Below are 12,157 nucleotides of genomic sequence, written 5' to 3'. Positions count from 1 at the left end.
TAAAGAAAAAACCTCTCAAAAAAAAAAAAAAAGAAGGATGATGGCTGGACACGGGTATGTATGAAGTCCAAGTTGGGAGAAGATGGGAGAGATTCAAACATGTTTACAAGTTGAAAGGAAGAAACTTTTAGAGGGCGAGCCCTGTAGCACAGTGGTTGAGACCTGTTCATTAGAAGGCAGATCCCATATGGCCAATTGCACCTTGAGTGTCAGCCATGGCAGCCTAAAAAAACCACGCTGGATACATATGCATGCATGCCCAGCATCCTGACAGGGTGGAGAAACTGAGGAGAAAGGACTGTGATGTATCTGTGCCCCATTTGGGGGATGGGTTCTCTCTGTCTCTCTCTCAAACGTATGTGCCCTCTGGAAATTAAAAAAAAAAAAAGAAGAAAGAAAGAAAGAAAGAAACCCTCCTCCCCCTTAGAGAGGGAAGAACACAAAAAATTATTTACAGGAATAAAATAGGTATAGAAGAGTAGATAGAATAAGCAATAGAAAAACTGACCCTAGATGGAAAGAAGGAGACAGTCTATGATGCTACAACTTGTTAATATGATAATGAGCACCAATTGCCTAAAGTGATGGCTTAATTTTCTAGAGCAGCTGGTTTTTATCATGGAACAGAAATTTTTTTTTCCTAATTACTTGCAAAGATTAGAGTATTGGGCCTGGCAGGTGGCATGGTAGTTAAGGTGTTGGATTCCCACACAGCTGACCATGGTTTGAATCCCAGACCTGATGGATTGCTTTCTCATTTTCCCTTTCCCCATCTCTCTCTCTCTGCCTCTCTCTAGTCAAATTTAAACACTAATAATGATAACAACAAATAAAATAAAAAGAATAATTATTTTTAAAATGTTTAAAGTTAAAAAACAAGATTAGAGTATTAAAGGACAGTTATGTTTTCTTATCTAAAGATCACAATTGTGAGGTAGAACTCATTTAAACTGTACAACAATCTGTCCTAAACACTTGTGTCTCCCATTTGCTTCTTTTTGAGTATTATGAACGTAAAATATTTTCTCTTTCCTTAAGCTATTTTTTTAATATAGGTTAAAACATATTATTAGACTCAAAGTTAAAATGAAACTGCATTACAGTGACATCTCAAGAAGTTAAATCCAGAACATTCTATTCACATCAGGCCTAATTCGTATAAACCAGTACCACCGGATTGAATGCTTACAAATGAAAATCTATTTCAGATGTCTCTACCAGCAATTTAATTATGTGTTTTCCAAAGGGCTTCAAGGTGTATAAATATTCAGGGTTGGCTAGTGCATGAAGCAAACGGGAGCTAGGCCCTCAAGGACCACAAACACTGAAGAGAAAAGTCAATTCAGTTAACATCTTCCTCCACAGAATGTTTGGGGAGACTTCTTGCTAATAAAGGTACGATCTCTAAAAATCATATAAAGTAGGAAGAGGAATATACTTCTCTTTAGGTTGATTTAACTATCCTTGGTAAAATGTAGTCACTGGAAAAAGGAAAGGCAACAAGTATTTGTTGAGAACCTATCATGTGACAGCTGCTAGACTAAATATATCTTGTTTAATCCTCGCTGCAGGACTACGAATGCTAAACATCATTATCCTCCACTTACAAATAGGGATGAGACCCAAATAAGTGAATGCCCAGAATTTCCAAACTCGGGGCTCTCAAGGGTTATATTCTCAAGGAATCTGATGATTCTGAGATGAGAAAATCTAGTGCTACTCAGCAAACAATTGGGGAAGATACAGACTTTAGAATTTACAGAGATAATAGGCACCACTAAAATTCACAAGATCAACAAAGTATCATTTCTGCTGTGAAGGAACATAACATCAGAGAGAAAGAAGAGCTGGAAACAAGTGTCTGTATATAAAGGAGAATATTGCAAATACAGCATAAACGCACAAAGGGTTTTAGCAGAGAGCAATCACATCGCTGAGGGGAGAAGCAGGGAGGAAAGGCGTCATGAGGGAGCTAGCATCCAGGATGAGCTTTGCAGGAGGGAAGGACCTTGTAAAGTAGTAGTAGGAAAGGGTGTTCCAAGGGGAGTAAAAAAATATAAGCAAAGACTGAAGACAAGAAAACAAGGAGCCTTACCGTTTTGTTGGTAATAGGGCATATGTAAAGAATCAGAGAAAGAAAACACTCTCAGGGAAGTTTAGACAATGAGGAGCCACCGAAGGTTGTTATATAGGAGGAAAAAGTTAATGGAGGGGGAAAAAATCCCTCTGAAGGAAGAGGACTGGAGAAAGAAGAGACAAGTTAGGAACCAAATGTAATTTTCCGCTGGAGAGACATGAGGGTGGCACAACAGAAAAGGAAGGAAATGAAAAGTGACATATTAGCAGTCGTCTGAGGTGCCAGTTGATGATGGACCTAATGGTGACAACAGGATTTCAAGTCTAATTGACTTGAAAATCATAATATCATTAAAATAATTTGGGAACTTCAAAACAGGACTTGAGGGAGCTAGCAGATGGTGTATCAGTTACATCACTGGACTCCCACATGGCCAACTCTGGGATCTGGTGGCTTGAAAATCACTCTGGGAGCAGGTGAGTGCCCAGGATCTTGGGTGGAAAAGGAGAATGGACTGTGGCATGGTCATCCCCCTTGGGGATGATTTCTCATGTTCCCTTTCATTGTCTCTGTCTTTTTCTCTCTCTTTAGTGAGTGCATGTGACCTGAGACAAAAACCACAAAATAACAAATCAAAACAAACAAACAAAAAAGACTTGGGAAGGATAATAAAAGACATTGTGGGGAGAGGAAGCTAAGCCAGTAAACTTGAATATTATAGTTAGAGAATCAGAAAGTTAAACGGGGATATCCCTCAAGGACCACGAACACTGAAGAGAAAAGTGATTGGAAACATGAGACTGGACTTGAGAAAATAGACTGGATTGGGACCAGCAGATGGTATAATGATTACATGGCTGGACTCCCATGCAGTCGACTATGGTTCGAGTCTTGGACCCAGCAGCTTAAAACTCACACCAGGCACATGTGCATGCATGCCCAAAATACCAAAGGGAGAATAGAGGAGAAGGGATTGCAGCACGGCCCATCCCCCAGCCCCCAGGGGTGATTTTTTGTTTTCTGTTTCTCTGTCTCTCTCTATCTCTCTGGCGAGCACATGCACCCTATAGCAAAAATCTCTCTTAAAAAGACTGGATCCGGTGGTGGTAACACAACTAGACCCACATGGGAAAGGTCCTCGGTCTAGTTAGAACCACTCTGAGCATGCTGGGCACATGTGTACCCAAAATCTGGGTCAGCTGAGAGGTGTGGATCTCAGCATGAGGACCTTATTAGAGGTACCTGTTTCTCTGTTTCTCCTTCACTCTCTCTCTCTCCTTCTCTGTCTCTTTTCTTGCTCCTTATCTCTCATGGAAAGATACAAACAAGTTTTACAAAAAAGAAGGGAAGAAGAGTTCAGGGTACACTGCAGAGAATCAAGCAGGGATAATACTGGGTCACTCGAAAAGTGATGATGCATTTTTTAACAGAAAAATAAAAAAATTACATCATGACTTTTTCTATGACCCAACAGTTGAACATAAGAGGGTGAACGAAACTTTGAAGAAATTTTAAAAAGAAAAGTGTTTGAAGGGGGACCAGCAGTTAGTGTAATGGCTGTGTTGCTGGACTCCCATGTAGTCGACTGCGGTTCACGTCCTGGACCCAGTGGCTTAAAACTCATGCCAGGCGCATGTGCATGCGTGCCCAAGATCCCAAGAGGAGAATGGAGGGGAAGGGATTGCAGCGTGGCCATTCCCCCTGGGGGGTGATTTCTTGCTTTTTGCCTCTCTGTCTGTCTGGCGAGTGCACGCGCCCTATAGCAAAAACCTCTCCAAAAGAAAAAAGAAAAGTGTTTGAAGGCACACCTTGGAGAATGCCTACCTTATGGAAGAAGAGGAGGAGAGAGGAAAAGGTAGAGGGGAAGCCTGAACTGGACAGGCTAACAAGCCAAGAGAAGAAACTTAAAAGGAGGAGGAAGAGGTTGGGCTGGTTCCATGGCCTGGGGGTTGAGGCAGCCAGATCCCACATGACCAACCTTGTGGTTCAAGTACCAGTGAGTTCAGAAACACGCTGGGTGCATCTGTGTTTGTGACCCAAACCCCAAAAGGATGCAGAAATGGAGGAAAAGGGATTGCGACATGATCACGCCTCACTAGAGAGGTGTTTCTCCTCTCTCCTTCTCTCTCTCTCTCAAGCATGTGCACCCTCTTGCAAATTTTGTTTAAAAAGAGAGAAGGAAGAGGTCAATAATGTCAGATACTTCCGACAGACCAACAATGGGGAGGATTTTAAAAAGTCCATAGGATTTAGAAAAGATATCGAATGTTGAAGTGGGGAGATTAATGTCTTTGTACTGACTGACTTGCATGGCATTCCCTTTTGAAAAAGCAATGTAATACACTGTAAAGTTATATATAATCAAATGTAATATAAAGAAGATTATGATGATAATAAAAAAAAAAAAGAAGGGATTGTGGCCATGCCCTATAGAGCAGGGTGGTTGCTCACTTTATGTTTCTCTCTGGTGAACATGTAAGCCCCCTGACAAATTTTAAAAGGAAAATAAACACACAAACAAACAAACAAACAAAAAGTCCATAGGATTTGGAAACTGAAAGGCCTTTATCCTAAGGTAAGAATATATTAAGTGAACAAAGATACACAAAGATGCTCATCAAGGAGACATTTATAATATTGAAAAATTGGGGAACCAGCAGATGGTGTAATGGCTATGTCTCTGGACTTCCATGTAGTCAACCACGGTTTGAGTCCTCGACCCGGTGGCTTAAACTTACACTGGGTGTGTGTGCATATGTGCCCAAAATCCCAAGAGGAGAATGGAGGAAAAGGGATTGTGGCATGGTCATCTCCCCTGGGGGGTGATTTCTCGCTTTCTGTCTCTCTGTCTCTCTCTGTCTTTCTGGCGAGTACACAAGCCCTACAGCAAAAACCTCTCAAAAAAAAAAAAAAAGGTGAAAAATTGGAAACAACCTAAATGTTCAAAAGTAGGAAATGAGTCGATCAATTAAAATAAATTAAAATTTCATATGGCCATTAAAAATGAGGGCCTAGTGGCCAGCAGGTGACATAGTGGTTAAAGTGCTGGACTCCCATATGGCTAACCACAGGTGAAATCCTGGCCCTGCTGGCTTGAAAATCACACCAGGTGTGCGTGCATGCATGTCCCAAATCCTGAGAGGACAATGGAGAAGAAGGGATTGCAGCATGGTCATTCCCGCTGAAACGATTTAGTGCATGGTATGAGCCAAGCACTATTCTAAGTGTTTTTAAATATTAATTTAATTTAATATGTGATTAACTTATTTTCTTTTTTGCTTGCTGTTTCATTTAATAAGTGATTGACTTATTTTTTGCTTGCCGGTATTCTCCAACTTTTCTACAACAAATATATATGAGTTACTTGATAAAAACTGATTTTTTTAAGAGAGGTTTTTTGTTTGTTTGTTTGTTTGTTTTGCTGTGGAGCTCATGTCCTCACCAGAGAGACAGAAAGACAGAAAGCAAAAAAATCACCTCCCCGGGGGGGATGGCCATGCTGCAATCCCCTCTCCTCAATTCTCCTCTTGGGATTCTGGGCACACATGCACATGTGCCCAGCGTGAGTTTTAAGTGGCTGGGTCTGGGACTCACATCATAGTCAACTACGTGGGAGTCCAGTGACATAACCATTATGCCATCTTCTGGTCCCCTAAAAATTGATTTCTTAAGGGTCACTAGTAACCTTTGGGAGAATGTTTCAGATTGAAGATAGGCAAGAAAGCCAGACTGCAAGGCTTTGAGAATGAATAGCTAGGAAGCAAGGGCAAGGGGAAGAGACAGATCTCTTCGAAAACCTGGCCATAAGAGAACAGGAAAGCAGCTCCCTTTGCCCCCGGACTACAGATAGCAGTACGGGTCTCAGCCAGTCATGGTTATCATGGAGCAGATGTGCTTAGCTCTGGGCAAACCTATAGCCAGTAGCAAAATGAATTCCAAACATAGGCTCCAGTTACAGCAAAGTTTTAGATATATGAAAGATGGGCTACAGTTTGCTACGAGCTTTGTTGAAACTTTCTCCATGTATCCAAGAAACACAGCTTGATGAAAGTACATGACTTCAAACTTACTCAGCTTTAAGTTTGTTGGGTAGTAAACGACTAGTTATGAGTTTGAAAAATACAAATATTTCCTCCCTATATTTTTTATGTAACAGGTTCTGATTTAGTACCCCGAAATAGAGAAAGCACTTCCTCTGAAAAAATAAATAGCCCAACACTTCGAATGCACAGTTTAAAATAGACCCATGGCTCTCAAACAGAGGTGAGCATCAGACAGAATCGCCTGGGCGAATTATTGAGTTTTTAAATTTTTGCTTGTAGCTCCCTAAGGTATATTTCACATACATAAAATTCACCCACGTAAAGGGTACGATTCAGTGCATTTTGGTATAGTCGGTGTTGTTCAGCATCACCACAATATAGTTTATCATTTTTCCAAGATATCAAAAAGAAACCCTGACTTATTAGCAGCCACTTTCCTTTCACCCTGCCTGTTGTTGCTGAAAATCAGAACAACTCCAGACGTGAAACAATTCGAAAGGGATGTGAATCTCCTCTCAAAACAAAGAGAAAAAATTTATTGGGATGTGAATCTCCTCTCAAAACAAAGAGAAAAAACTAATTTAATACATGAAAAAGAATGAGTAACACACAAAGGGAAAAAGATATAACACCTCAATTAAGACACGCAATAGCCATAACAAGAAGAAAATCATGAATTACAATGCATCTTTTAAGTGGCTGCAAAGGGAAAAAAAAATAGTATTTCAAAGAGAACTAAAATAAGGGCAGTCTCCTCTCAAAACAAAGAGAAAAAACTAATTTAATACATGAAAAAGAATGAGTAACACACAAAGGGAAAAAGATATAACACCTCAATTAAGACACGCAATAGCCATAACAAGAAGAAAATCATGAATTACAATGCATCTTTTAAGTGGCTGCAAAGGGAAAAAAAAATAGTATTTCAAAGAGAACTAAAATAAGGGCAGTGGTTAGATGAGAAATTGAAGTTAAAAGAAGATAGTCGTGTAAACATAAGCACTAAACTAAAAGGTTTCTGGATATCAACCTGAACTCTTGAGTACACAACTAACTTCCCCAAGGAAAGTGCTTATGCAAGTATCAAAGGCTTTACCTGATAGACTACAATGAGACACTATGCCTTAGAGAAAGTGTCAGTCAGCAGTCCCCTTGAAGCTAATGTTTCCTTGCATACAGTATTCATTTTCCCTGCCCCTTCCTCTTTTTTCTTCTGCATGTAAATGAAATAACTTCTTGAGAACTTCTTTTTCTCCTTATCTGGCATAGGGACCAATCTATTCTTTCTACAGAACAAGCCCAGGCAGCTCAGTCTAGGCACTTAGGTGTCCCTGCTAAGCTAGTTTTCAATCACTGGGATGTATTTCATCCACTAAACAGCTGCTCCCCTCTTTCTGAATATAAAATCATAAGACATTTTGAACGGAACCATCAAAACCTGCTCCCAATCCAACAGTCAGGAACTTACTCTTTATGAAAAGTAAAATTTCTCTTCAACATTTGAGAGTGGCCACAGAAATTGGAGCTGGTAATTTTCCATTCTAACAACAGCCTACGAGGTAGGCAGGAATGATGGCACCCACCTCTTCAGCTCTGCAATGAGGAGAGCAGTGCAAGGAACACCCAGGGTCATCAGGGAGATGTTATTGATGGCAGGCTTGACGAACGCCAGGCATGTTGTAACTGCAGAGAGGACACAAACCACCGCCTTGAACCTGCCCCTGATAGGTGAAAGCAAAACCAAGTCCATTAGCAAAAGAGTTTCTGTTTGTTTAATGTTGGTAAGATACAAGTGTTGCTGGTAGTGTAAGCTAAAAAGAAATCCTACATGAAGTAGGGAAGGTCAAAACTATTTACATTCAGGGACCAGCAGTTGGCATAATGGCTATGTCACTGTACTCCCATGTAGTTGACTGTGGTTCGAGTCCTGGAACCAGTGGCTTAAACTCACGCCGGGCGTGTGTGTGCATGCCCAAGATTCCAAGAGGAGAAGGGATTGCAGTGTGGCCATCCCCCCTGGGGGGTGATTTCTGTCTGTCTCTCTCTGTCTTTCTGGTAAGTGCACACACCCTGTAGCGAAGGAAGGAAGGAAGGAAAGAAGAAAATTATTTACATTCATTGGCTCAGTAACTCCACTTTTAGGAATTTATTCTTAGGAAGTAATCAAAGATTTTCAAAATATTTAGACATGAAAATAATAAAATCAGAATCAACCTAAGTCTTTGAGGGTGAGAGATAGATAATCATTTTCTTAGCATTATTGTTCATATTATTTTAGAAGTTCTACATCAAGGTTTGATCAACTTTCTGGAAAGACTCAGAGAGTAAATATTTCAGTTTTTGAGGGTCCTACAGTCTCCACAACTACTCAACTTGCTGTTATAGACAATAAGTAAATGAATGAGCGTGGCTATATGCCAGTAAAATTTTATCTGCAAAAACAGAACCTATTTTGCCTACAGGGCAGTTTGTCAACCCCCGATTTACAAGGTAAGCAAATACAACTTTTGTAATAAAAACAGAGACCATTAACAAATCATACAGCTTTCTAGTTTAAAAGAAAAAATGTCCTATGTGGCTAGCACAGAAAACTAAAAGTTGTTTTTTTCTTTTAATTATAAGATTACCTATATTTGCTGACAACATGCAAGTCTCACGTGCACTAGAAGTTGCACTGATGAGTTTTGGTATGATAAATCTTAGAAAAATACTTGACATCATCTTCATCTCCTTCAGTAGAAAGAGCCAGAAGCAGTGATGTGATCCTGGACACACTCTGTCTTCTCTCCCTGGGACCCTATTTCCTCATAAAATGAAAAGGCTGAACAAAATGATCTCTAAGACCTCAACTGTGACTTAAATTTAGGAGTACGTGATCTTCCTGAAGTTTCTGTTATTCCTTATTAGCACGATTTACTTTGGCCCAGAGCCCTGGAACAGTTCACAGTTAGGAAACTAATTTGAATGAAATTCCATTATAAAGAAATCAAAGGGTATTGAACTTTCAAAATACAAATTTATCTTTTAAATAGGAAAACCATTTATCATCAAGGCACAGGAAATCATTGATCAAACTGCCAACTCTCTGACTGGAATGAACAGGAATTCCAGCCCTGAGCTTCTAGCAGAGGAAAAAATATATATGGGAAACGATCTGGGTTGCAAATCCTCAGGAGAATTGTGTTTTTCTCCTGGCCTTGACTGGTGTTCCTTAGCTACCGGATGCAAGGCTATCGCACCAGCCTGAGGATGACGGGCAGTCAGCAGCAGCCATCAGTGGATGGCCCTGAGGATGCACAATAACTCTTTCATTGATTTTGAGGTTTTAAGACACATGCCAAGGCTATTGGGCTTCTTTAACAGGATAAATACATAATCAGAAACTTCCAAAGTACATCTCTTCTGTGCACCCAAGGGTTTAGGATTCAGGCACAGGTTAGAAGGAGCAACAGAGTGAGTGAAAGCACAGATGTTTCCGTTAGGCAGACGTGTGTTCAAGTAGTGCCTTAGAAGTTGTGGAATCTTTGTAACTTAACTGTGTAAGCCCTTCCAGGGTAAAAATTAAAGCAGCCTGACTCATGGCATTCTTGTAAGCATTAAAGCACTTAACATACAGCCTGGTACATGTTATGTAACAAAATGCATTAATGTTGTTATCCTTAGCATCGTTCTGAGAATACTGTTTTAAATAATATTGTTGTTGTTTGATAATATACTCTCAAAGAAAATCTGGTTGAGCTGGTGTTGCAATCACCAAAGACTGCATCTAGTATTGCCAAATAGTTTAAAGGCTACAAGTTTGATAAAACATGCTTTTTTTAAGAAGACCATCTGCAAACAGCTCCTCAAAGGTCCAGAGGGTGTGGAAGAATGTGTGGGCCAACTAGCACATCCTGCAACCAGCAGAAATAAACAGATGTCATGTGGCCAGCAGAAAGTCGGTCAGCCCTGCAGACCCTGGACCCAGAGTCGTCAGAGGCCCTCAGTGAAACAGAGACAGAAGTAACCAGGACCAAGAGGCCCCACCAGGATATTTTCCAAACTGTGATTCAGGCAATCTGTACCACAGTCTCTATTTTCAACTTTCTAGCCACTATGGTCTCACACTAAAATACAAGGTAAGACAACCTTAGCACCCTTTCTTCCTGTTTTCTCCAAACCAGAATCTACAATAGCAACTTAATACTGTCATCACATTATTAAAATAAGGTTGTCATCATTAGCTATGCCTCTTTTTAATATCAAATACTTGGCAACAGCACTTTTACTCTTCAGAAATGAAATGAAATTCATGGATGATAAAACTGCTTATCACATGACCACTAAATATATGTCCACAAACTTCCAAGATGTCCCTAAAGAGATGGCAATGTCTCTGGTTAAGATCCACTGCTTTTAACTACCCCTTAGGGGCAAGATATAACCTGTTTAGAATAGCCAGCTCTGATAGTCACAGCATTATAACATTTGGTCCTGGAAAGAACCTCAGAGTTAGTCCATCCCTTCCATTTCCTAAGTAAGGGACAAAGATAAGGCCCAGAGTTTAAGATTCGGGCCCCAGGTGATCCAGCAAGTAAGCTAGCAGGAGGAGTAATCCCAGCCTATTTTCCTGCTATTCAGGATTCAAAGCTGAAGTGGAGTATAGAGTAAGAGTCAACCATAGATTTTGCAGAGGTAAAATCATAAAAAGCACAGCAGGACAAATTATTTGAGAAGTAGATACAATTAGCCTGTTACAGTTCTTTGTTCTTATTTTTCTTCTCGAAACAAAACCATCTAAAAATTATCCATAACCATCAACAGCTCAGTATATATTCTGAAGATTCTTGGGACATTCTAGACAGGTGAAAGTAAATCTTTTTTTTTTTTTCAGGGTTTTGTTTTCTGTTTTCTGTGTGTGTGTGTGTGTGTGTGTGTGTGTGTGTGTGTGTGTGTTTTATTATAGGGCATGTGCTCTCACCAGGGAGAGACAGAGAGAGAGAGAGAGAAAGTGAAAAACAATGCCACAATTCCTTCTCCTCCAGTCTCCTCTCAGGATTTTGGGCATGCACACACACACACACACACACACACACACACACACCCAGTGTGATTTTCAACCTACTGTGTTCGAGACTCAAACTGCAGAGTCAATCATGTGGGATCGGGCACCTTAGCCTCCATGCCACCTACTGGCCCAGTCTTTTTTTTTTTTTTTTTTTTATAAAGACTTTATATCCTATTGATATAATGAATCTAATCATTTCCCTACTGTTTTAGACACCTTTATCTTCAAAACACTTTTCCATATTATCCATTCATAATAATTGCTAGCACTTATTGAGTCTTTATTCTGTACTATACACTTATATAATTTACTCATTTATTCTTGACCCCATGAGGGGGGTCCTCACTTTACAGATTAGCAAAAGGAGCTTCTAGAGCTTAAAAATTAAAAAGCGAATGGCTATTCAAAGCCATGTCTGTCTGAACCGAACTCACTTAGCTACCATACTCTACTGTCTCTTCTTCAGAAATATCACACTGGATCTACAGCACTCCTTTACGTGTTTAGAAATATTCCAGTGGTTCAGTTCTGAAGCCTGGTAATTCAGATAGCCAGATGACCTCATGTCCAACAGTACAGTTCAACTCTCAGACCCAGTGGCTTGATAAACATGTGGGGTACATGTGCACCCAAAATCCCGAAAGGAGAAAGAGATGGAAGAGAAGGAATTGTGGCATGACCATTCCCTTTGAGGATTTTGTCTCCTCTCCCCTATCTCTGTTTCCCTCTGCAAGCACATGTGCTCTCTAGTAAAAGAAGGAAAAAAAAGAAAGAAAGAAATATTCCATCAAAGGGACCAGCAGATGGTGTAATGGTCACATCACTGGACTCCCACGTAGTCTACTACACTTCGAGTCCTGGATCAGCGGCTTAAATTCACGCTGGGCACGTGTGGCTGCATGCCTTAAGATCCCAAGAGAAGAATGGAGGAGAAGAGTCTATAGCGTGACCATGCTCTCTGGGGGGTGATTTCTCTCTTTCTGTCTCTCT

The 12,157-nt window shown here is 40.3% G+C and overlaps 1 protein-coding gene across 4 annotated transcripts in view; it reads right to left on the bottom strand.

Annotated features, from left to right (window-relative positions):
- ACER2 (alkaline ceramidase 2) overlaps positions 1–12,157 on the bottom strand; it is a 64,227-nt gene that overhangs the window by 14,503 nt on the left and 37,567 nt on the right. For 3 of the 4 annotated variants that reach the window (XM_027771247.1, XM_027771245.1, XM_027771246.1), the window contains one exon: positions 7,704–7,841. The exons of the other annotated variant lie outside the window; for it this stretch is intronic. In XM_027771247.1, the coding sequence (XP_027627048.1) occupies positions 7,704–7,841 (138 nt within the window). The remainder of the gene's footprint in view (positions 1–7,703; positions 7,842–12,157) is intronic. 4 annotated transcript variants of the gene reach the window in all.

The sequence above is a fragment of the Tupaia chinensis genome, unplaced genomic scaffold, assembly GCF_000334495.1.
Source record: "Tupaia chinensis unplaced genomic scaffold, TupChi_1.0 Scaffold000029_1, whole genome shotgun sequence".
Classification (NCBI taxonomy): Eukaryota; Metazoa; Chordata; class Mammalia; order Scandentia; family Tupaiidae; genus Tupaia; species Tupaia belangeri.
The sequence above is the reverse complement of the archived record's forward strand: the minus strand, read 5'-3'. Positions and strand labels throughout refer to the sequence as shown.